The following is a 24,619-nucleotide window of genomic DNA, read 5'->3' on the forward strand; positions in this document are numbered from 1 at the left end:
TCCAGAGTTTCTCTGCTTTTTTCTGTCCCTCCACAGAATACTTTTCTTTCTTAAACTGATTATTTGCCATTTAAATGTTTCCATATGAAGATTTGTGCTCCTCCAATGAGACACATCAGTAAAATGTTGAGCTTTAAAAGCCATGCCGTATTGATGACGCATCTCTCACTGGCCACTATTTTCTCCTGGCTCTCACCCTGAACAGCCTCTTATCTTTGCCTGCATCTCTGCTCCATGCTGGCCGGGTGTCTCCAGGCTCAGTGGGACAGGACATCACTTACTGTTCAGACAGCACACAGACCAAACACTGGCCATGAGAAAACTGCTCTCATTTCCTTAATTTACTTTAGGCATCCAGTTACCTTAAGTTGTGCCCTGTGCTTTTTGAGGCTCACTTGCATTTTCTTCTGTAGGCAGTGGTAAAAGCTCCAGCTGGGAGCCTGGTGTACCAGCACTGAGCTCAGGGAGTCCCAGGCAGAGAGAGCCAGCAAAGCCTCTGCATGCACCAGAGTGTGCAGAGGAAGGGGAGAGCCATGCTGCCAGGAGCCGTGGGCTCCACAAGAGCATCCAGTGAGAAAGGGTCGGGGAGGGCTTTTGCTCTCCATCAGCCTCTCCCTGCCTGGCCACCTGGTTCCTGGGCTACTTGAACTGCAGTTTTCAGGCCTTGTCCTTTGGCAGTTGGCTCTTGGGGTTGAACGTAACATTCTTATTTTCAAAAGCTCATCTTTTTCTTCTTGTCATTTGCAGTCCAGCTTTTTCAACGTTATTTTTAGAATCCTGTATTTTAATGCCTTTGCATGAACTGCTGGGATTTCCCTTTGCTTCAGTGTCAGCAGTCAGCCAGGAAAACCATGCCGGGTGCCAAAAAGAAGCCTTCTTTCATAAATGTGCATTTGTTTTAATTTCCCTTTGCTGCAGTGAGCTGTGCTGCTTTCTTGTTGGGTGATGTAGTGCCGTGCAGCGCAATGGGCCCAGCGTGGCCGCTCGGGTCGGTCTCTGATGGTGCACACCAGTGGGAAATGCTGGTCTGCAGGAACCCAGGGAAGGGATTGCTTTCTCATCCTTATGAAGAAGAGCTGGCAGAAGGCAGCTGGTGCTTTAAATGGCTGAAGACATAAACGATGGTTCCTGTTTGACCATCCGCCTTTGGCACCTCGATAGAACCGCCTTTGATGGACCACACATCTGCTACAAGGCAAGGAAGTTGCCATCAGGGAGGCTGAAACCAAATGAAGGATGCAGGGCTCTGGGTCCTGCTCCAGCTCTGCCACTGAGCGAGCGACCTGATAATTCCATCCATCCACCTGGTGCAGCCTGAGCAGGGAGAGGCTCTGTGCAAACAGCGCAATTAGGCTTCTCTGGGTCAAAGCGAATTCCACACCACTCACGTCCTGTTGCTGCCTGGCTGCTCTCTTCCTCCCAGCCAGGAAGGCATTATGTGGCAAGGATTACGTGAAGCAAATTTTAGTTTCTATTTTTAAGAGTCCTGAAAGGCGATACCTCGATGTTAGTCATTGCTGTCCTCAAAATAAACGGCACGGCAGCTCCGGGCGCTTTGACATTCACGGGGAAGCTGGAGCGGACGCGGCGCAGCTTGTGCAGATGTGCTCTGGCAGCGGGGCCAGCAGGGCACGACCCCGGTGCTCAGGGGCGAGTTCGGCAGCAGCAGCAGCTCCGCGCTCCTCAGGGACGGCTCTGCAGACACCCCGCGGTGCTGCTGTCTCTGGGTGAGCCGGGAATGCGAGGCGGCCCCGGCCGTGCGTGCTGGAAACGAGCACGGAGCGCGAGGCGGCTGCCGGCGAGCAGATGATGACAGACCTACATTTGTCTCATGAGCCGATCCCTGGAGGCGAACGGAGCCCCAGCGAATGCGCTGGCACAAGCGCCCGCGTGCCGCTCCCGCTGCACCGCCCTGCAGCGTGGCAGTGCCCAGGGATGTGCGTGTGAAGAAGCAGGTCACGGGCAGCAGCGGCACAACGCGGGGAGGCACAAAGGCGGCGGAGCAGCGGGGCTGTCCTTGGTTCACTTCTCCGTGGCTCGGCCGGCGGCGATGTCTCCGGGGTCTCCCTGGTGTAACGCTGATTCCTACGAGCTCACGCCCACCCGGGTTGCTGCCTGGAGGGGCGGTTTGGCTGAGAGCCTCTTGAAGGGGACACCGGCCAGCAGCCCCTGCCCTGCCTCTGGGGGTCATGCTGGGGATGAGGCTGAGCTCTGCCTCACCTGCCGTGCTGCCTTCAGAAACCGCGAGCGCTGCAGGCAGCAAGTGCCTTGAGCTGCTAGAGGAAGACTCAATTATTTCCCAGACATGGAGAAAGGCAGTAGTTAGGGGCACATCATGTGTGTTCTTCGCTTCCTGTGTCCTCGCTATGATTTACCAGCAGACCATATTTCCATAAGCAAACTTGTATAGGAGACAAGTCTGGTTGATGCCACTGCTGTTCCAGCCCTGCACTTCCTCCAGGGCACCTGCTTCCAGGATTTCCTCTGCTATCGGGCTCTGACTGGGAGCTGCTGCTCACTCCTGGCCTTACTCACTTCCAGCCACTGCCCCGCTTCCTGCTGTGGAGGCTGCAAGCTGCTGTGAAAGCCACAGGCGAGCCAGTGGTGATCAAGCAGCCCCATCCCGCTGCCGTGTGTGCACCACTGCCCTGACACGGCCTCGTCTCCTTTTAATGCCTGCAACACCCTGGTGAGGAGCAGCAATACTTGCTAGCAGAAGAGTTGCACAAGACAGGAGCTGAGTCACTGTCCCAGAGTGTCTGATGAATAAGAATTGAATGCAGACCTCGCACGGCAAGGGACTGTGCTCATAACTACCAGAAACCCTCTTCTTGTAATGGGAAAAAAAACAAAAAAAGTTGTTTCAGGAGTAGAGCTATCTCTCAATGCAGAAAGCACCACCTGTGCTGGTGGTTTTTCTCCTAGCTTGCTCGCTCCCATCCTGCCCGCTCGAGGGATTGCTTTCACTCACTGTTAGCAGAGGGTCCCCATCTGTAAAGCAAACAAGAGCCAGGACTTGGCGCTGACACGGAGCCCTCCGCCCTCCGGCACCTTGATAACACAACAGGTCTTTCAGCAAACAGGTTTATGGAACAGGCACGGCGCAGGCAAACAGCCACTGCAGGGCCGTGGTGCAGCCGTGCTGGGACTGCATTCTTTTGGGCAGGGACTGGCTCTTATCACGTTTTCAGAGCACCAGGCGCTGTGGACCTTAATCCTGCTGGGGCCTCAAGGCGTGACAGCTGCATAAATATTTAATGTGCCTTTAGTCGTGGAGTGGGGAATGTCACTCGTATCCCCCATGGGAAGTGCTGATCCTCTGTGTGTGTGACTGTGCTGATACTGTATTTTAAGATCTAACGCTGAGTATCTGCCACAGTATCTGCTGAGGTACCACAGAGTGTACTGAAACGTGTATTGCACCAAGAGCAAACATGGGAGCGCTTTGACTCTGCAGGCATCGATCCCAGTTCAGCACACGGAGCACTGCAGAGCTCCCCGGCCCCACACGTTCCATGCTGGGGAGCCTCGGGAGCCCTGCTGCCGTGGCTCGCTCACAGCAGTGGCACGCACCTATGGCAGGCAGCCGGTGCCTTTGGCTGGAGAGGGCTTCCTGCACACCTTGCAGAACTAAATCACGGCCTTTTCTCCCGTATTTGGAGAAAAAATCCACAGTAAAAGGTCAGGAAGCTGATATTTGTATGTGTTTTCTGTTCTGTAAGGATGAAAAACACTGTGAAAGGAGCTCTTAAGCTGGAGGATGTGAGATTTGCTCTTCTCTTCAGCTTTCCTGTGGCTAAGGACATGACTAATCCCCTGTGACAGCCCCGTGCTTGCAGCCTGCTGCTCTTACTGGTGCACCAGGGACTCTGGCACGTTCCACCATGACAAATGGCTGTACCTTGCTATCTGCACCAATACCTCTGGCAAGTCATAGTGCCACGGTGTATCCATGTAGCTCAAAGCTGTGGCTACAGTTCACTGGTGCAAAGATACTGGTGAAATATTATGTAAACAGGAAGAAAATATGCCTGTTCCCTTAGTGACTCCATAGTGACAGGCAAATGCTGTCCAATTTCACAATTATCTCTCTCCAATTGAGGATCTAGTTCTGCTCGCTGTCTCTCCTGCTGTCAGGTGAGTGAGACAAGCTGGCTGCAGCCCCGCACAGCACTCAGCCCACAACATGGGCAGCCCCTGCTCTCCTGACCCCCACTGCTCCCCAGAGACAGCTGCTAGGCAGCTAAAACACATCCTGTGAGCACTGAGTGCTGGCAAACAGCTGGCCGTTAGCTTGTCATGAGCCTTATCCGGGAGGGAAGCAGTGCAGAAATCCAAACAGAAGCCATCCCACGGGCTGGCACTCTCTTGGAGCTTGGCAGAGGGACGCACTGCTGGTGGAAGCCTGCATCCCAAACCCGCCTGGCACCAGATATGCTCTTAGCAGGGCTACAAACGCTCCTTTGTGCGTAGTCCTGATAACACACTTCAGGCTCCACTCGTGCTCCCAAACATCTCAACGGTTTCTGGGCCTTTTACTGACCACTGTGCCAAATCCTTCAAGACGAGTGACAAAGAAACCTAAAAGCAAATGTTTTGTCTAAAATTTCCAGTCTTAAACCACTTGAGATAATTGCAAGTAGTAAACAGATTATGTAAATCATGACTTGCTGACAGATAACTCACAGAAACGACAGCTAAAGGGATGGAACAAATCACAGTGCTGGGCAGGTCACTGTGTTCTTTGTAAGTGCTGTAGGAGACCTGAAGCAACCATGCTGGAGCTTTCTGTGTTGGCTTCTGTTCCAGTTCGCTCATAAACCGGTTTGCATGATGATGGTGATGCCTGCCACAGCTCATTTGTGTACAGCAGCTCTCCTGGCTGTCAGCTCAGCTGGCAGCAGAGCAGCCGTGCAGTGCAGGTCACCTCCCATGGCCACAGTGACTGCAGGGCTGGCTCTGCTCTGTGCACTGTGATGGCCGTGCTGTTCGTGCTGGTGGTGCACAGCAGAATCAAGCCGAGCTCACTTGGCCGTCACCTCCCCCTATCTTCAGGTTACAGGAAAGAGAAAAAATATTGTTTGTACTTCTGTCCCTATAGTTCAGGCAACAAAATCACAGGAGCCTGCTTCGGATTCTTAATCTCATTTAAAGTCAGTGAATGTAAGAGGAAGTAGGCCAGGCTCTGAAACAGAGCAGGAAAATTCTTACTGTTTCATATCTCGCCCAAGATTCGCATACAAAGGCATAAGGATGTGGCTGGATGTTAATAACAGTGTTGTAGCTATGGCATGCAATCAGCATACACTTGGGGCTATTTCTTTGCGGGGCATAAATTTAAATTGTCAGGCCGTGCCATGGAAATGCAACATTTGCATTTTCCTATCAGGATGTGCCAGGACGTTACACTGCAATCACAAATCATGAGGTAATAAGGCGAAGAGGGAAGGAGCAGCCTAATCTACTGCGAATGACTTGCTGTTATTAAGCATTTCGAAAGGGCACACACAGCACCGGGAGATGAGGTAGGGCCCTAGAGAAGCTCCCCAACTGTTTCAGCAGCAGATAATATGATTTCTGTGCTCGCAAACCCTGGCTGTCCTCAGTAATCCTCCTTCCTATGAACGAACCCATTTGCTTAATCGCTGAGGGACTGCAGCGTTGGTTTCGCATGCTGGATCTCAGAATGATGGACGTGGGCATGCAGGACGTGCCTCCCACATTCAAGTCAATGTCACCATTCTTTGGTTTTCCCATTCCTCTGAACATCCAGGCTTCCCACATCTGTTTTTTTTCTTTCTCTGTTTCACAGTTACTCCGTAGTTTCCTCTTCATTGCATGAGATACATTTCTTCCAGTAGCTCACAAGGGCTGCAAGTAACATCTGTCTTGTTTCATCCGTTCTCACATTCGTTCAGTGGGGAGGGCTGTGTGTGCAGAGCAGTTTTCATTTTGGCAGGATTTTTTTTTTTTTTAAGCCAGCAGTATAAACGGTCTCCTCCCTGCAGATTGTGTGTTTAAATTAGGAGAAAGCAGATCAGGCTGCCTGCGGACAGGGGGAGGGGAAAGATTTATGGTGCTTCTGAATTCCCGTGGGAGTTTCCTAGCGGGCCCCTGGGAATCTGCTGAGCCCCGCAGAGTTGAACCTCACCCATATGGGAAGCTTCTATTTCACAGGAGGAGCCATCAGAAGTGCCACCGTTGTCGCTGTCCCAGAGCTCCGGGCGATCTTTCAGATGTGCTGCCTTAACAAACAAAACCTTGAACCCTCCTGCAGCCATCTCCCCGGCTCCTGCTTGGTCATTTCCTCCCCTGAGCACGTCCTGCTGTCTGGCCTTGCCTCGTGCCTTTCGTGCCTGTTCCTAACCTGCTGGCTGCTCAGCAGCCTCTGCGCTCCCTTTTTCGTTCTCACTTCAGCCTTGTATCTGGGACGCTTTTCCTGGCACCCTTCCCAAGTTCTCTCGCTGCCAGCTCGGAGTCAGTACGAGCTTCTTGTCTTCCCTTTCAATTCCTTTTCTATCGTGGCAAATAAACCCACTGTCCTCTACGCATACACTATTGATATTATCCTTGACAGATCTTCACTCCTGGCACTCAGCTGCTGCTTAATCATACAGATTCCTCCTCTGATTCACCTCATGTGCTCTTGCAGCCAGCAGCTTGTCTTTGATTTGGCAATGTCACAACGGGAGCGCTGGGATGCCCTCCCTCATTATCCGATTCTCGCCCCGCATGCCCCGTCATTAGCACGCTCCTATTTCACTCAGCTATTTGGGCTGGCGACGTGCCACCTCCTGCGTCCCCTGCCTCTGCCTTTCCGCCCCACTGCCAGTGCCATGCTCCTTTATGCTCCCCCTGATTTTATCGTTTTCACACTGCTTTGCAGAGCTGCTGTTGCTCTGCTATTGCTTTGCACGGGATGACCTGCCTGACCTTGGTTCCCAGGTAGCCCTCAGATCCCCCCTCCAAACACGCTTCCGCTCTCCCAGGAGGATCTCGTTCTTGTGACATTGGTAAGGTGAGGAGGGGGGGAGGGGGGAGCAAACCAACCAAACCTAGCAAACAATATGACTCGAAAACAGGAACTAACACGATGTGCACGCAGCACCAGAAATAACCTCGCTGCCGTACGCAGCACAAACCCTGTCCTTCCCCTGACCCCTCCCCTGCACGTCTCCTGCCATTTCTCCTCGCTCTGTCGGCCGCTGCTCTCACAGCCCCGTACCTGCAGCCCCGCCATGCCGCAGCCCCCCGGGGGGTTCTTAGTGCTGCAAAACTGCCTCACTGCGCTTCCACGCATGGAAGGGCAGCCTGGAACAACAGGGCTGGTATAAAAATACGGTATTTTCCTTTAACTTAGAATAATACTGCAGACAAGGATTCTCCCTTGTGCCCCGTGGCTGCTCCTGTGTTGTGTGAAGAGGGTGTTTGTGTTTATTAGCCCTTTTCCCTAGCTGCCCCCTGGCGTGGACTTTGCTCCTCCGGGCTGGGATTTGCAAGCGACGGGAGGCTTTCCACGTGTGTTTGAGAAGGTACAAAGCCTGCAGGAAAACAATGGAAATAGCTGGCTTATGACTGCTGCGTGTCACGCACTCGTTTCTCGCCTGTTGGTTTGTCCTTGGAGCTGCTCACGCCGCCTGGAACCCGGTCAGGAGCGGCCGCGGTGATTGGGGCTGGCACGCACGTTGGCCCGCAGCTGCGCCACGTAGGGAGCAGGGCCAGCTCCCGCCCTGCCGTCTGTGGGCAGGGGGTGCTGAGATGCCCCCAAAGCACAGCCACAGCCCTGCTGCAGACACGGGACTGGCAGTGGGCTTCTTGCAGGGAGTGGTTGCTGAGAGCAAGGCGTGAGCTGCCTGTCCTGTGTGATGTTTCCCCTGGGGACCCCCAGATCTTGAGTGCAGCAAGGAGAGCCCTGAGCTGAATGCTTGGACCCTTCAGCCCCCGTGACTGTCCCCTCACAGCCCCCCATCTCAGTCCCCTCAGCCACCACGTCAGCCCCTCGGCAACCCCCTCATGGCTCCCCACAATACTCCCTTTAGTACTTGGACATTCTTCCCACAGCCCATCCATGTCAGCCCCTCACGGCCCTCTGTCCATACTCACCTCCTCCCCCCCCTCCCCCGCCTCCCCCTCCCGGTCCCCACGATGCTGTCCTCCCAGCTCTCACATCCATCCCCTCAGCCCCACCCCATCTCAGCCTCCCCAGCCTCATGGCAGACCCTTGCAGCCCCACATCTCTAACGGCCCCCAAATCCATCCCTCCGACCTCACTTCAGTCCGCTCAGCCCCAGGTCAATCGCAGCCCCCCAGGTCAATCACAGCCCCCTATCCATCCTCTCAGCCACCCCTCAGCTCTCTCGCAGCCCCTACGGCGGTCCCCTCGGCCCCGTGGCAGCGCAGCCCCCGCACCGATCACCCCGACCCCCACACGCGTCCCCTCAGCCCCACGTCGGTCACAGCCCCGCGTCCCTAAGAGCCGCACGGCATCCCCCGGCCCGGGGCCACGCGGGGTCGGGCACGGAGCGCCGCGTGCAGCCCCGCCGCTTTCCCGACAGCCGCGCCGCGCTGATCTCATCGCCGCGCCGCACGGCAGCGCTTCCCCGCACGGTACGGGCGGCCATCGCGTGCGAGCCGCTTCCCCGCCCCCCGCCCCGCCGCTCCGGCAGCACGCAGGGCGAACAGCTGCTGCGAAGGCGCCGATCAAAGCCTCGCGCTTGGCTTTTCGCACCGCTCCTCATGAAATACCTCCAGCCCTTATTTATTTATTTATTCTTTCTTGCTCGCTCGCTCGCTTTCTCCTGACCTTTGGACATCTGTTCCCTCTGCGTGCGACCGCGCGATTACTTCGTTAACTTGGGGTGACGGCCCCGGGGAGGGGACGCAAGCTCCTTATCCCCCGCCTCGCGGAGCGGCGCGGGGAGCCGACCCGGGGCTGCCAAGCCGGGGATTAACTGCGCCGCGCCGCCCGGGGCCGGCACGCAAAGCGGGAGCGGGTCACGGCGGGGCACACGCGAGGCGGCGGCGGCCCCGGGGAGAAAGAACCCCGCCGGGCGGCCGTCCCGCCGCGTCCGTGCCTTTTCTGATGCTCGCGTCTTTTCCCGATTGACGCCGTTTGGTCGCTTTGCTGTAAGCTCGGCTGGTTTGGCCCGGAGCCGGTTCACGCAGAGGTTGAGCAGATGGCTCGCGTTCTGACACGCCGCTGACCCGGGCCGGGGGGAAAACACAGCCAGACGGCTCGCGGGCTTTGCGGGCGCAGGGCGGCCGTGTGCGGCGCTCGGGGAGCGCGGGGGCAGAGCCGGCACGATGGGGGGCCGGTAACTTAACCGGGGGGCTCCGGTGAATGAATGACGTCACTGTACGATTGAGATAACGGGGGGGCTCAGGTGAATGAATGACGTCACTGTACGACTGAGCTAACCGGAGGGGGGGGTTCAGGTGAATGACGTCACTGAGGGGCTGAGGTCACTGAGTGCGTTCCCGCGCGCCCCACGTTCCCTTCGCGGGTGCGCGCCGCTGTCACGTGACGCACGCACGCACGCACGCGCCGTTGCCGTGGTGACGGAGGAAGCCGTTGGGGCCGGGAAATGGCCGCCCCCAGCGCCCGCGCCTTGCCGGGCCTCGGCCTCTCCCTTGCGGTGTGGCTGTGTGTGCGGGCTCACAGGCCGTGCCTCCCTCCATTCCCTCCCTTCATCTCCCTTCTCCTGGCCTTCCTCAGGCAGAGCGCGCTCTGACTGCCCGAGCTCTGTCGGTTCCCCGGCCATGCAGCGGCACGTCCCTGTGCACGCCTTGCCCGAGGCGATTCAGAAGGTACGGAACGGGAAGGAGCGGCGAACCTTGTGGGGTCGGGACCTGCAGGAGTGTTCTGTTGGCCTCAGAGCGTCGGGAACCACAGAGCGTGGCTTGGTTCTGGGTAGGGTTGATTTTGTCACATATGGAGTGTGGTTACGGGCAGTAGTGCTAGATGTGATTCTGCAGGTGTGCTCACAGGAACGCATTCACTGTATGTGCTGCTGTCGATAGCAGGTGAGGCTCCAGCTTTGTCCCTGACAGTGTGTTCTGTGCCCTAAGTTTGGAATCCATCAGCAGAAGGTTGGCCAGCAGGGACAGGGAGATGATTGTCCCCATCTGCAGCGCTGCATCCAGGTCTGGAGCCCCCAGTACAAGAAAGACAGAGAGCTGTTGGAGAGGGTCCAGAGGAGCCACAGAGATGATCAGGGGCTGCAGCACCTCCCCTATGAAGGCAGGCTGAGGGAGCTGGACTTGTTCAGCATGGAGAAAAGAAGGCTGTGGCGTGACCTCATTGCAGCCTTTCTGTACCTAAAGGGAGCCTACAGACAGGAGGGGAATCAACTCTTGGAAAGGGTCGATATCTGCAGGACGAGGGGAAATGATTTTAAGTCGAGGGAGGGAAGATTTAGGTTGGATGTCAGGGGGAGGTTCTACACTATGAGAGTGGTGAAGTGCTGGAACAGCTGCCCAGAGAGGCTGTGATGCCCCGTCCATCCCTGGAAGTGTTCAAGGCCAGGTTGGATGGGGCCATGGGCAGCCTGGGCTGGTATTAAATAGGGAGGTTGGTGGCCCTGTGTGTGGCAGGAGGGGTGGAAATTCATGATCCTTGAGGTCCCTTCCAACCTGGGGCATTCTGTGATTCTGTGAATGCCTACATGTAATCGTTCTGAAGAAGTGCAAATGCAATTAGGAATGGAACATTCTGCCTAATCCTCTCTCTGTATCTTCTCACTGTGTGTGAGGGTGTTCTTTTTTTGGGAAACCGATTCCTACCGAAGTAATAAAGCTGTTGTTTGTAGGGGGTATCCAGTGGGCAGGCTGTGTGCACGTGATGATGCACACGAGTGGAACACAACTCACTTCTTGTTACACTCTGAAGCTTTCACTTTGACACTGAAACACCCAGCTGTCCTCTATTTAATTAATTAATTATGTGTATCTACTAATCAACAAGTAATCTAAGCATTTTCTCTGCTTAGGCTAGCAGAGTCTGGATAAATTCTTCCTGGAATAGTCAAGAATACCATTGAGACAGTTTCTGAACCGTCAGTGATGATTGCAGAAAATTCAGAGATTGGGTAAGATAGGCAAAGCAAGAGAATGAAAGTACTTAGGTAAGGGATGAACCTGGGAAACTTATAGAGTTACCAGCAACTTTCTTGGCAGCACGAAAAATGCCAGATACTTTTGTTTATTTGGAAATCACTTTGCAAGCATCAGCGGGATAAGCTGGTTAGGAAAAATCAGTGCAAGTTTCTCAACCAAACAATTGAGGATTGTTCCAGATCCAGTACTGCTCTGTGCTTTCCCATGACTTGAAGCTGTAGCTGGTGGCCCTTCAGCCACCTGTCTTTCTCTTGGCTTGGTTCCTGATCTAGTTCCCAATCAGAGTGCTGTGCATGACATGAGGAGGAGGCAGGTGTGAGAGCAGGCACAAACTGGGCAGGAAGTAGGTGACCTTATTTCATCCAGTGGGATTGTCAGTGTTTGCTAGTTTTTGTTGACCTGGGTTTTAGCTTACAGTAAGGAACACACTGGTGCCAATCTAGGAGGGATTGTGAGTGCTTTGTCTGCAGCATTAAGAATATTGTAGTAAGAACAGGGCATATTTAGAACAAATGGGTCAGATGCATTAATACAAAATATGCAGCATTGGGAAGGCATTAATACAGGAATTGCGTGTGAAACTTGGCCTCAATTATCTTCTCATCAGAGCTGCTGAGGTGTTGGTTCTGAACTGCAGACTTGAAGAGTAACACTGCTGGTGGGATCTAGAAAGAGCAAAAGTGGCAAAGAGCTTAAAAGCTCTGTTCTGCTAGTAATTGGCAATAAAACTAGATTTGCTTATTATAGAAGATGCTTGAGGGCACAGTAACAGTATTCACACATGTAGGAAGGCAGTGGCTGTCTTCCACCTCAGACACAAATTAATCTTATCTTCACTGTTCTAGACATGCTTTGGTTGAATGAGAGGAACTCCAGAAATTGGGGTAGTGAGCACTGGAGCAGCTCACCCAGGGAAGCTGTGGAATTCTTCCTGTGCTGCTGCAGAGGGCAAATAAAACCAATTTTTGCTTTGGAGTGGAGCACAGAGCTCAAGAGGTCTGTTTCAGCTCTGTGGTGTCCTGTTAACAAAAACACCTCTGTGCAGAAGGTACGTTGGTGCTTCTAAATATGAACACGAGTATTCTCAAGTTCCTGTCCCATCCCGCCCAGTCACCTCAGTGTGAGATACATGAGTTCTAAGGCAATGACAGGCCAAGATTTTGGGATCAGTTAAGAGCCGTGGTTTTACACATCCTCTGCTGCTGCTCAGTTTCTTCACTCAGTCGTAGTTACAAGGTAGGGGCTTGGTTACCTCGCCCTCACAATTTCCTGTATGTGTATTTTTTTTACCTTTTATGTACACATTCTTATTCCCTTCACATTCTCTGCTTCTTAGATTTTATAGCATCTCTTTTGGAATCTTTCAGTTTGCTCCTAGCATAAGTAGGACTTGTGCCAGCTGTAGCTCATTGTGCCAGACAGAGCACATGCTCCCAACATGCAGCTAACTGGCCAGTGGAACATATGTATCCAGAGGGAGTACGTTAAGCACTGCAATTTCTGCTGCAGAATCAAGAATGCTCAAGGCTGGGTGCTGGTTTGGGTTGGCTTGCTTGGCTTGTGATATTGCAGTGCTCAGAGCAGATCAGAGTAAGGGATGCAGAGCAGAGCTGTCATCGTTTCTCTCTCCCATGCTGCGGGTGCATGGAGCTTTGTGAGTTGTCAGCACTTTGAGCAGCAATATCACTGCCTCCAAAACAATGCTCTTCTGGAGGATGTGGTGCTGAGGGATAGGAATACAGCCTATCCTGCAGGCAGCTCAGTTGCCAGAGTCTGCCTGGGAGGAAGACCTGTTGCAGTGAAGCCATGGATGCCGTAGCAGAAGCTGAAATAAATTGGCAGGCTGGGCCCAGCAGGTGTTGACCACTACATTTATTAAAACTTTAAAGGTTTTAATCTAGAGAGGAAGAAGCTTCTTGACATTTTGTGATTAAATTATAGATGAGGAGGGACTTAGTTGATAAGAACTTGAGGAATCTTTGGCTTTGGAAATCATGTAAGAACTTTAGATGGCCCTGGTTCTCTGTCTCTCCCTTCTACTGCCTTTGTGAGCTCTTGTGCCATACGCATTGCAACGTGAGTGCTAAACGGGGGAAAAACCCAGCAGGTAAGTGAGCATCCACGTGTCCTTTCAGTGTGAGTAGATTGCCAGATTTTCATCTCAGTGAAGTGGGAAGCAAAACTGCAGCCACCTACAGAAGAGGGTCAAGTGACACCCTGAGTCATCAAAGCAGCAAACAAAGTTACATCTCATTTTATATCTTGGCAAATAGGTGATCCTTACTTAATACCAATAGCAAAATTAATTGGGCACGAGATATCCTTAAGTATTAGTAGTTCTCATCCTGGGAGCTTAAGAAAGTGAATGAAACAGGAGCTTTGAAGCTGTGTTGTACATCAGTACAGGACGTTCCATGGTATTTGACTCTCCACAAAACATCATGTGCATTGCTAGCAGCAAGTGGTTACTGATTAGGTTGGCCACATGTGCTATAGATTGAGTGCACTATGGCGTCTTTATGAACACATCTTTCCTTACTTTTCTTTGCTCCCTTTGAACCTGGGATTATTTTTCTTTCCATAGGTTCTGTCCTGTCCATTGGGACTGACTTTGTAGATGTGGCGTGCAGTGTAGCTGTGTGTAATACTTAAAGCAGTGTTGATACCAACAGCAGTTTAGAAGCAGCACTGTTTCTGTTCACACCCTCTGGATGAGCACAGTGACGTAATGTGAATGTTCTCAGTGGCTGTAACGTGCTTTGGAAAAGATAGCAAATTTCTGCTTGTTTTTGCTAAAAGCCACGTATTGCAGCGTACAGAGATGTGCAGCTCTGCTGGCTGAGCTGTGGGGCTGTGGTTGCTTTGGCCTAACCGGATTAGCAACCTGCTGTGTTACCAGTGTTTGTTGGGGTACTGGAGGATTTGTAGGAGCAGTTCTGAATGTGGATAATGATCTTCAGTTCTGAGAGTTCTGGAGTCACCGTGAGGTGTTTTGATCTCTTGCTGTATTCATACAGCAAGTCATACAGGGCTGGGGCTGTACTCACTGTGCTCAAGTGTTCCTGCATCCTGTCCTGAGCCAGCATCCAAGCACGTTGCTGGGAGCTGCAGGGATTACAGGAGCCCTTGCCTCATGAGCAGCGCGGCCTGCGCGGCACCGTGGGCATGTGGTCGGTGTTAGCAGTGCTCGTGTGGGGCTCTGCTGTTACTTGCAGTGCTGTACATCTTTATGATTCATTAGTCTGCTTTAAACGCAAGCAGGAAACCATTAAAGCTACCTGAAATATGAGTATTATTTCCTGTTGTGGCAAACTAATTATCTCGGGGCATATTTTGAATGAAATGTTTGGGACTGGGGCATTCTGTTTTTACTGCAGTCCTTAGTGGTATTTATATGTATTCGAGGCAAGTACTGTGGCTTGTATTTTGCATCTGCTGCTTTTATGGATGTTGAGAAAATAATTATGTAGGCAGCATGGCTTAGCATTGCAACCTGCAGTGGCTCAGCATTGCAGCATGGAATGCTTTCAGACTTGATGCTGGCTGCAAACTGCTCACAGAAAACTGTGTTTTTAAAGAAGTGAAATTTCAACAGGGACTCTTAGAATCCTTCAATGAAAAAGTAGGTAATTTCTATCAGGTAACTCTTTGCACATGAAACAGAACTCTTCACTGTCTTCCTAGAGTCTTATTTGTGTGGATGCTGTAACCATTTCTTTTTGTGTGACAGATCTCAGATAGCATGCTAGGAGAGGGAAAATAGAGTGAGAGAAATGAAAGTAGCGTGGCAGAGGGGATTCAAATGAGAAGAAAATGCATTCACATAATCAGGTCAAATCAAACAGGCAGAATAAAATGACCAGTATACAGGAATAATTTAAGAGTGCCCAACTGCAATGTAATGCAGTTCTGTTTTCTGGAGTTCTGTGTGTTGCTGTGGGACGAGGGCAGCTCAGACAAATGCAGTGTAGTGTTGCTTTTGTCTGCCAGTTCTTGCTTCAGCAGCCTCAGCTTGCTGGGGCAGATGGGGCAATTAGTGCAGCATTGTGTCCCAGGGGCACGGAGTGCTGCCATTCCCCAAAGCTCTGCCTCCCTGCGCTGCAGGAGTACGTAAGTGTGGTGCATCAGTGCTCCTGGCCCTGTGCTTTCATTTCGTGGGCCACACGGACGTACTCCAGACTGCTTAGATAACCTCCCTGCCTGAGGACTTAAGGTCTCGCTTTTAGGTGTCACAGCTATTTCTCAGTTTCCTTCTATTGCCTGTTTCCAGCATCGGTGGCCATATTTGGGGCCATTAATGCCCAGGTGCTGCTGAGTCCCTAAGGAGATGCTTTTCCTTTAATGAGAACTTAGGTCTTTAGTGTTTGTTGTCAGTGGAATTGGAAATACAAGCAGAAGAGAGCACAGTGCCCAAGTCAACGCCCCATGCAGCGTTTTGGTCAAGCAGAAATGATGTAAATTCCCATCCTGCTACTTCAGAAGCTTGAAAAGAAGCTTGTTATTCAAAGGGCTAAAAATGGGCCAGACCACCAGTCTTTTTTTCCCCTTATAACTTATGCTGTCCGTATGCTCGCAGCGTTGAGTCAGACAGATGTGACTACCCATCTCCACTGCTCCTGGGAGCCGAGATCCATGTAACCATGGAGTAACAGGAGTTCTTCCAACACTGAACACAGCTCTCGGTCAGAACTACTCCCACGGATGCTGTAGTGGAACAGCTGCTGGAGCAGCACAGCTCGGGGTGCTGCCTCGTGATGTGGTTTGTTCTGGACGTAGCTCTCATCCTTTAGAGCATCTGGTGTAACGTATGTCAGAGCCGTAGCTCAAAACCTTCCTTGTTTCAACGTTTTGTCCTCAGCGAGTTTCTTTGTTTCTCCTTTTGCTGTGAGCACACAGTACTGTTCTGCTAAATCAAATATCAGGGTTGCTTTTGGTATCCCTCTGTTATCTTTTTATGTCCTATTTGCCCTCGGTATCCCTGTTCAGGTTGACCAAAACCACAATATTGAATCACCTTCAGGTTTTAAAAAATCTGATTTCTTTTTCTGTTCACTGCTTATCCTCACAGTCTCTTTTCTGTTGCACTTCTAATTTTTTTTTTTCATTTTCTGTTCTTTCCAAACTGGGTTTTTTTTTTTTTTTTTCTCATCTCAAATGCAAACAGGAAAAAGATGATGACAACAATCCTTTGGTCAAATGTAAATAGGAAAATAGGGAATCAGCACAGATCTCCTAGTGGTTACTCGGTGATGATCCCCTCCCAGAAGAGGCAGCTCTGTAAGCAAAAGAACTAACAAAGACGTGTTTCCTATGTGCTTGTGCATAGTGGCTGATGAGCCTTGGTGCCTTGGGTACCACGAACAGTCTCAAGTGGGATCTTCTCCTGCACAGACCTGCATAATGTTCTCCCTGCATGCATTACCTGCACAGGGTAATGGGACTGAGCCGTGCTCCAGGGCATTCCTTAGGAAGGGATCAAGCCCTTCGTGCCCACCTGGCTGTGTGACACCTGTAGAGCACAGTACTCGTGCCCTCGGTGCCAGGGTCACTGATAAATGACCAAACACCCTGGTTCACAGTGACTGAAGAATGACCATAGAGAATTACATGCACAAACAAAGCAGTCTTATTTCTCTGGAAAACTGCAAAGCCCAAATCCATGTTGTTTGTAAGTCATTTTGAAGGCGTGCTAATGCTCTCTGGCTTCAGCCTTTGAATCAGTGGAGCTGCAAGATGGCTTTGTCGTTGTGTTGGTGGAGTGAGATCAGCACCTGCAGCACAGCAGTGCTCCTCTGTACGGTGCTCCAGGAGATGCTTTGGGTGGCAGCGAGGAGAGCTCTGGTTTGATGGTGGCAATGAAAACTAAGGAGAGCTTGGTGAGCTGGTGTTATGGTGGTGTTTTTCAATCCTGGCACCCAGTGAAATTCCTATAGCTGTTTGTTTGAAAGGCAGAAGTGCTGCAGGAGAGCACGATGTTCTTTGGGGGATAAGAGCCCCCTCTCTGTCCTCCTTATAACAGCTCATTTTGTCCCTTTTCAATAGAGTAATTTTAGTGCTCTGGAACCTAACGATGTTTATCCCGAGTAACAGTTTCATATTTCCGAGCACGGTTTGCAGCTGCCAGGAAAAACAAACTTGGGTTTTCAGTTCATTCAGAGCAACTGTAACGAGGAGAGTTTGAAACAGGGGCAAAACTTAGAAATTGGAAAATAAAGTTTGGTCTGGAGATTCCGGGGCAGCCTGAAATAGTGTTTTTTCTCATGCTGTATCTAAAATGTTGGGTAATGGATCTCCTCATGGTTTGTTTTTGAGAGCTGTTTTCCTGCCTCTAAGCATTGCTTATTTCCATTTATCCCAGTGTTTCAAAATGTCCTTATTTTAATTTTCTAGAGCACAGGGAATTCTTACATTTTACTCATTTCTCTTAAACTGTTTGCAGTCTTTCATTTTTTTTTTTTGACTTTTTGTAAGGCATTTTGTTATAAAACTTGTAACTGTTGATAACTGCATGATAGGTTGAAGGTTGCTTTAAATGCTTATTAGACAAACAGCTACAGCTCTGGCTGCCATCAGTTTCCAACTGCCATACCTCAAAGCTTGCCCATAACTTTCTGTTGCTTGGAAGTTGTCCTTCAGCTCTGCAATGAGTGTCCTCTGCTCCAGTCACATTTCTGACTGTTTCCTCCCAAACACATCTGTGCTGCTATCCAAGAATGGGTTCCGGAGTGGCAGAATGAGAGCAGCCCAGGATGGAAGGAGCCAGAGGAGATCCCTCAGCACAACCCTTGGTCACAGAGGGAGCCAGAAGGGACAGGGAATGGGATCCTGCCTGCTCTGTGCTTGCATGTCCCACGTGTGGTGTCACACTGCTGCGTGGCTCTGGCTGGCACAGTCAGTCTGTATGCCTTTCTTGGGCAGGCTTGGTCCTGTGTCACTGTAAGCTGAGTGGTTTTGCTTTTTGTTTCCTGGAAATGAAAGTGGTTACAATACACAGGGATAACTGATACCCTGAGTAGCAAGGGTGAATCAAAGTCCGAGCAGCCTGGTCATTTCTGTGACGTGTCGCTTACTGCAGAGCTCAGCTTACATTGCTTACAAAAGCATGTTTCCCACTTTAATAGATGGTGTTTCAATTAACGTCTTCAGGTACTTTACCAATGATGAAATTTCATACCTAGCAAACTGCTTACACTTTCCACCACATTCAAGTGCCGTTTGCACTGTATCACAGTGGCAGGACCCTTACTTGGGTTATTTCTGTAGATGACTGAATTACATTACATTACACTATCTATTTTTTCTTTTGCCTTCTCAGCTGGGTGTGAGTTGTCAAAAAAAACCCCACAGTAATTAACATTTTTCTGGCTCATGCAAGAGGAGATTTCATTAAAGAGTAAACTTAGCAAAACGCACAAGGCTTCATCTTATTTAAAATTAATGTATTAAACATAGCTCAGAAATATTGCAGTGTAGAGTTCTGGAGGAAGCTCCTGCATAGTAAACTGCATAGCTGATTATCCTGTGAAGATTCTGGTAAGCAAAAGTACAATCTGATCATAAATGTTCCAAAGTGTTACAGAGTTTAGACTGTGTTTAAATCACGTCAGTGGCTCTGATTTTGTCACTGCATTCAGCTAGTTTCTTGCAGCACTCTAACAGTTTCCTCTCTCCTTAGATGTCTCGGGACCAGACGGTGTGCAAGTACTGTGGCGTCAGCTATTTGATACTGCATGAGTTTAAGGTGATGGAAGAAAAAATAAAAGCAATGGAAAAGGAGATTAAGTTTTATGAAGGAAGTCTAGAACGGGAAAAGGGACTTCAAGAAGAACTGCAGTCCCTTTACCAAGACCTTGAGCGCTGCCGAGCTGATGGGAAATCCAAAACAGAAAGGTCAGAGCATGTTGTCCAGTGTGATGTTTTTCCTCATGTGTATGTATTAGGTCACGTCATTCCCAAGAAGTGAAAACTACTAGTAAGTTTTATCTTTTTTATCAGATACAACAAATATACTGTAATATTTAAATCACACTTTGTGGCGTTCTCTAGACATGAGTTTTGAATTCTGTAGTGGTTTAGAAACAGTCAACGTACTTAAAGGAGAAGAAAGGCTGGAAGGCAGTTTGGGGGTATTCCCCCCCCCCCCCCCCCCCCGTGCCAGTCCAAGTGAAAATGATCAAATATTTCATCTTACCATTTTGTCATAAAGACATTTGTAATACTTCTGAAGAAATCCCACAGCCCAGGATTTTCACCATTCTGAAGTTTGCACTTAGTGTCTCATGGTAACACTAAACATCAGCATTTGTGCCCTGAGAAGCTCGCAGTTCGCTATCTGTATGATGATATAGAAAAGCAAATGATGATACAGAGCACTAAAACAATTCTGAACAGTTCTGAACGTCTTGGGGGCTGCTCGTGGCTGTGCTTCTCTGAAGTAGGAGCCTGCAAACACTTACTGCTTTACTGTTGCAAAGGTCCTCCTAGTTCAAAGGGGTCTTTTGTATTCTCCAGAATTCCAGTAGTGCAAAATGTCTTTGTGTTCAAGTGGAACAACAGTTAGAACAGTGTGGTACGAGCAGAGGAAGCAGAAACCTGTTGGTAATTCCTTGCTCATCTGAATCACGCTGTCAGAAGCTCGAGTATGGATCAGCCCTTCTGGTTCTAAGGGCTCCCATTCCTCGTGTGACTGACTTACAGCTAGCAGCAATGGACCTAAGCCTGAAAATACAAAGCATTTGGGGTGTGTAGGTGCTCTCCTAGGAGACTGGGAACCCTGGAGGAAAAAACAGCTATGGATTGTTTGTAGCTGAAGTGCTCTCATCCATTCACTGTTTCACTTTGTTTTGTGAATCACTCGAATACTGTAGCACTTGGACGTGGCTGTTAATGGCTTCTGTTTAGGACAGCATTTGGTAATATAGCAAATAAAACATTCATTTGAACGCACAAGTTCACACAAGCTTGAATAAGACACACATTTTGTGCCTCACCCTGCTCATAACTGTATTTCAACACTTTTTCATTGGAGCTGAACTGCCTCCCCCCGAGTTGTCAATGTTTCTTTGGTTTGACAGCATGTTTCTGAATTGCGTTGCTCCTTGTTCCTCCCAGGGCTCTGGGTGGCAACTGTAGCAGCAACAGCACTCTGTGTGTTAGCAGGTAGGTGACAGCGTGTTCCTGATGAGGGCCATTTGCCACAGCAGGAATTACATTCTGGTTTAGCTGACTTTTTGTAGCAAAGCCGGAAGAGTTAATGAACATTTTATCTCTGCGTTTTTCCCCCTAAGGCTTTATTTGATTTAAAACCTGCTGAAATGAAGCGGAGTACTTTCAGTAGGCTTTCATTCAGACCATAAATCAACTATTGTGCCTTGTTAAATCAGCTGTCTAAATATTCCTTATCTCCTTTGTGCTGTCCCGGGTCTGCCGTGTTACCTCGGGCCGCTGGCACAAGCTGACTGCTCGGCGTATTAGCTTCTTCCTGGTTCTTGTTGACAAATCTCTCTTCCCAAACTGCAAGTTTTAATCAGAAACCAAATACACCCTTTTTCATCTCTGGTAGACCAAGAGATTTAATCTTGTTAGATGCAGCCGGTTTCATTTTTATATTCCTTTTTGGTTCCTGTGTTGCTATTGTCTGTACCTGTGGTTAACCTTGAAAGCCGCCTGGGAGCTTCAGCTCTTGTGGAACTTGGTCCCCTGCCCTTCTGGGTCTTGCTCAGAAGGGGAATTGTCACAGGCTTACCATCCCATCTCCCTGGAGGTACAGGTGTGCTGGAATTGAGCCCCTCTGCATGGGAGCCCTGCACTCCCTGGGGCTGAGCTTACTGACCTCACTGCACATGGGTACCCTCTATTTACAGGACCCAACTGCATGTATCACCCACAGCCTGATCATTTTTCTAACTAGCAATCTAAAAAATATGAAATAGGCTTAAATATGCTTTTTAAAGATGATAGTGCTGAGCAACATGGATGTGAGAAGAAGCAAAACCGTCTTATGATGTATAGAGACCTGAAGAAGTATATAGATATCACCAAGTAAGGCTTGTCCGAGATCCCTTGTAACTGTATTCCTGAAAACACTTTTTACAAATCAAGCAGGAGGAGTTAACTGCTGATTATTGCCATGCCTTAACATCATTTCTTTTCTATGCAGTTATCAAATTGCTTATAACTACAATCTCCTTTTTCAGTCTGTCCATTCAGATAACTCCACTCCCTTAGAAGCGATTCCTGAGTGAAGCTGTGAGGGCAGAGATTCAGTAGGTTGTAATTACTGGAGCTGAAATTGGTAACCAGATAGGTAGCACTGGGAAATAAAATATTGGCTTTCTTCAGAGATGGGCTTTGAGCTGGTTGTGATGAGGCAGCCATCTTTGTCATCGTTTGCCAGGCTGATGTGCAGCTTTACCTTTGCTTGAATGCAGATAATCCAGACTGCCCTCACAATAGGCTTTATTTCTTTTGAGGCAATAAAGATAACAATTAATGCAAGATCACTATGTTCTCATACTTCTCTTATAATTAAGTCACTGAGTGATCTACTGAACTCTGAACTTTGTGCTAAATATCACCCAAATAACATGCTTATTTTGTCCTCCTTATGGGAATGAGAATAAACAGAGTGCAAATGTCTTGCCTTGTCTACCTGTTGTTTTGTGTGTGAATGATGAAAAAACATTGATAATGTCACTTTGAAACCGAGGGTGCAGTTCTATGCTGACCTCATTATACCAAATCTTTGGAATGGAAAGGGAAAGCAAATGTCTGCTCTGACTTGCGAGTTGCATTTTAAAACTAAAATGCAAAGGCATTTACAGGCAGGTAGGGGGAATTTTTCCTAGGAAGGTAATGCCAAAATTACAAATATCTGTATATGTATTTCCCTGTCAGTGATCACAGTTGGGCCCCAACAACTTGCTTTTTAAGTACCAGATGTTCGGTTATGGATTTGGCTGAGCTCTGCAGACCCAGGTTTCTCTAGCAGGACTGCTGCTTGTTAGATTTGCATTTTCATGCAGATGCATTATAGATGATCCATCTGATAACATTAGCTAACACACATGAATATTAAGGCTTAACTTCTTGCTACAAATCATTCTTGTTTTCTCTTTATTTCTAAAATTGAAGGAAATGCTGGTGTAATACCTCTGCCATCCTTTGGTTTCATGAAGTACTTGTGGATTCAAGTATTTATTTGCTAGTGACAGTGAGTCACTCGTAGACAAATAGATCATTTATTTACTTGACTTCCACAGGTTGGCTCAGCTGTTTGTTCTGTGCACTTCCATTCATTTCATTACAATTGTGGGAATAACTCAGGAGTTGTTGAAAGAACAATGTATTCGATTAGATAGTTAACGCTGCTATAGCTGTGCTTGAAAGCTAAACAGATCAGAACCACTGCTGGGATGAGAATGTTCAAAAGGTCATTTTTTAGATGCCAAGAGAAAAGTACAGATGAGCTACCAGCCCTGTGGACAGCATGGCAGTTATGGGTTGTGGCCTGTGTGTGCAGCAGGGCTGTGCTGGGATGGAAAGCTCCCCATTGCGCCCCAGGGCCCATCCTCCTCATGCAAGCAGGTGCTAGTGGAAAAGACATGCTGGGTTTCTTGTCCCATGTGTCATCACGGGGCCATTTTGTTTCAGAATATAAGTACAGAACTTAAAGCAAGTCACATGAGGACATGGGGAGGTTGCTCTGTGATTACCAAGTAACGATTATGAAGAAGCCACGTGCCAGTGTTAGCAAATGCACTCAGCAGCCATCTGCAGCAGGCATCTCAGCACGTTGTCAGGGCGTTGTGTGAGATGTGCCCAATGCAGCACGTGCTCTGCCTGCCCTGGGTTTGAGCTGGGCTGTGCCCCTGGCTGGTCTGGCTGGCAAGAGGTGAGGCTGGAAAAGCCCACAGGCAGGGAAAGCCCCGTCTCGCTCAGCACACTGCACCGTCTGATCAGCTGTCTGGTTTCAGTCCTACTCCTTTGAGGTGGGATGCAGTGCAGCCCCTCTCCTCAGCTGGGTGCTGCAGCAGCCATGAGAAAATGGGGTTTTGCCACTTTGTGGCATACATCTCATAATCTCAGGTACATGACTGTAACTGAAGCATAGATGGGACCAATTTTAATGTGTATTTTTAATAGGAAGAAGGGTCCTGATAAGACATTCTCCTTTGCTTCTTCCACTTGAAGGTTGATATGTCAGCCTGAAAAAGGCAGATACCATCACTGGAAAGACCTCAGTATATTTTTGTTTTAAAGTTGAGTAATACCTCACTTTATTTACATTTATAGGATAACAAGCCTAACAATGGAGTTAAAAACCAAACAAGATGAACTGAAAAACGTGAAAGAAGATCTGCGGTATTTCCAGGAAGAAAAGGAAGCTGCCCATAAGCAATCCCAGGTGCTCAGGTGAGGACCTAAAAAGCTTTGCTCTTGGCAATGCCTGTGGCAAGTGGTCAGCTGAAAAGATTTTTTTAGATGCGAGGAATGCAGTGAGTGAGAAGTGATTGGAACCATCTCCTGGTTTTGCTTATCCAGGATATACGAGATGCTGTAGTGCTAGCAGGGGTAACCAGAACATGTGAGTGCTGATATTCTTAGCAGCAGGCTAGCTTTTTCACAACTTAAAAACCATTAAAGAACACTTGGAAGGAAGTGGGTACCTCTTTTAATACAGTGGGGATACAGAAACTGTTTGTAACAGTTCAGCATGAGCCTGCAGAGGCAGTTCTTTAAGCACTGTTGCTCTGATTTCTCAATAAAAAGTAACTGTTTCATTTTTACATGTGAGTTTAAAATCAGTGTTTAGAAGAACATTGAATTTATAGTAAATTTCATCCAACATATTTCATACTGAATTGTAACCCAGTATACTATAAAATATGATGTAACAGAAAAGCAGTTATCAGGCTTACAAGTAAGGTATTTTCTCATAGCTGCTGTTATTTTTCTGCTTTGCAGAAGTACCCTGGAACACCATTGCTCAACTCTGAGCAGGGCTGTCTCTCTGTTTCCTTTCATCAGAAGAGAGCTAGAAAGTATTAAGGAAGTTGTGTCCAGTAACCTGGAGAGCTGGGCTGCCCTGAAAGAAGAAATTTTTCAACAGATAAGAACTGTTAGCAAAGAAGCTTTGACAGGTAAATTATGTTGTTGGGTGCTGGCAGGCAGTGAGTTTGAAAACTCAAATTTAGGCTTGAATAACACTTCTGCCTCAGCTGAGAGAGGAGTTCTGCTGGGAAAAAAAAGTGTAGTGGCAAACTGCACCATCCAAAGGATCCAAAGAAGCTGTGTGTTGGCTCTTGCAACTTTAATGCCTTTGGTCACACTTTGCATCTTTGTATTCAAATTCTTGCAGCTTTTTAGTGTGTATCAGTAGATAAACCAGTATTTGGTCTGGAGTCTAAGTGTATCAGGATTATGAGGTTGCAAATGCTGGTAAGCTGACATCACCTAGCACAGAACTGGTCAGGAAGGTCCTGTCTGCAAAGCCTGCATGCAG

The 24,619-nt window shown here is 49.1% G+C and overlaps 1 protein-coding gene across 4 annotated transcripts in view; it reads left to right on the forward strand.

Moving 5' to 3' along the window:
- The first annotated feature begins 6,345 nt into the window (after nt 1–6,345).
- Nucleotides 6,346–24,619, forward strand: part of LEKR1 (leucine, glutamate and lysine rich 1) — a 41,489-nt gene continuing 23,215 nt past the window's right edge. Inside the window, exons 1-5 of one of the 4 annotated variants that reach the window (XM_048954379.1) lie at nt 8,693–9,126; nt 9,716–9,807; nt 18,791–19,005; nt 23,410–23,529; nt 24,082–24,257. In XM_048954379.1, the coding sequence (XP_048810336.1) occupies nt 9,760–9,807; nt 18,791–19,005; nt 23,410–23,529; nt 24,082–24,257 (559 nt within the window). In that variant the 5' untranslated portion in view covers nt 8,693–9,126; nt 9,716–9,759. Of the gene's footprint in view, nt 7,014–8,692; nt 9,127–9,715; nt 9,808–9,928; nt 12,164–16,416; nt 18,649–18,790; nt 19,006–23,409; nt 23,530–24,081; nt 24,258–24,619 lie in introns of those variants that run through there. The other 3 variants (XM_048954380.1, XM_048954378.1, XM_048954381.1) reach the window with 3 other exon arrangements.

Source organism: Lagopus muta, chromosome 9 (assembly GCF_023343835.1).
Source record: "Lagopus muta isolate bLagMut1 chromosome 9, bLagMut1 primary, whole genome shotgun sequence".
In the NCBI taxonomy this organism is placed as follows: Eukaryota; Metazoa; Chordata; class Aves; order Galliformes; family Phasianidae; genus Lagopus; species Lagopus muta.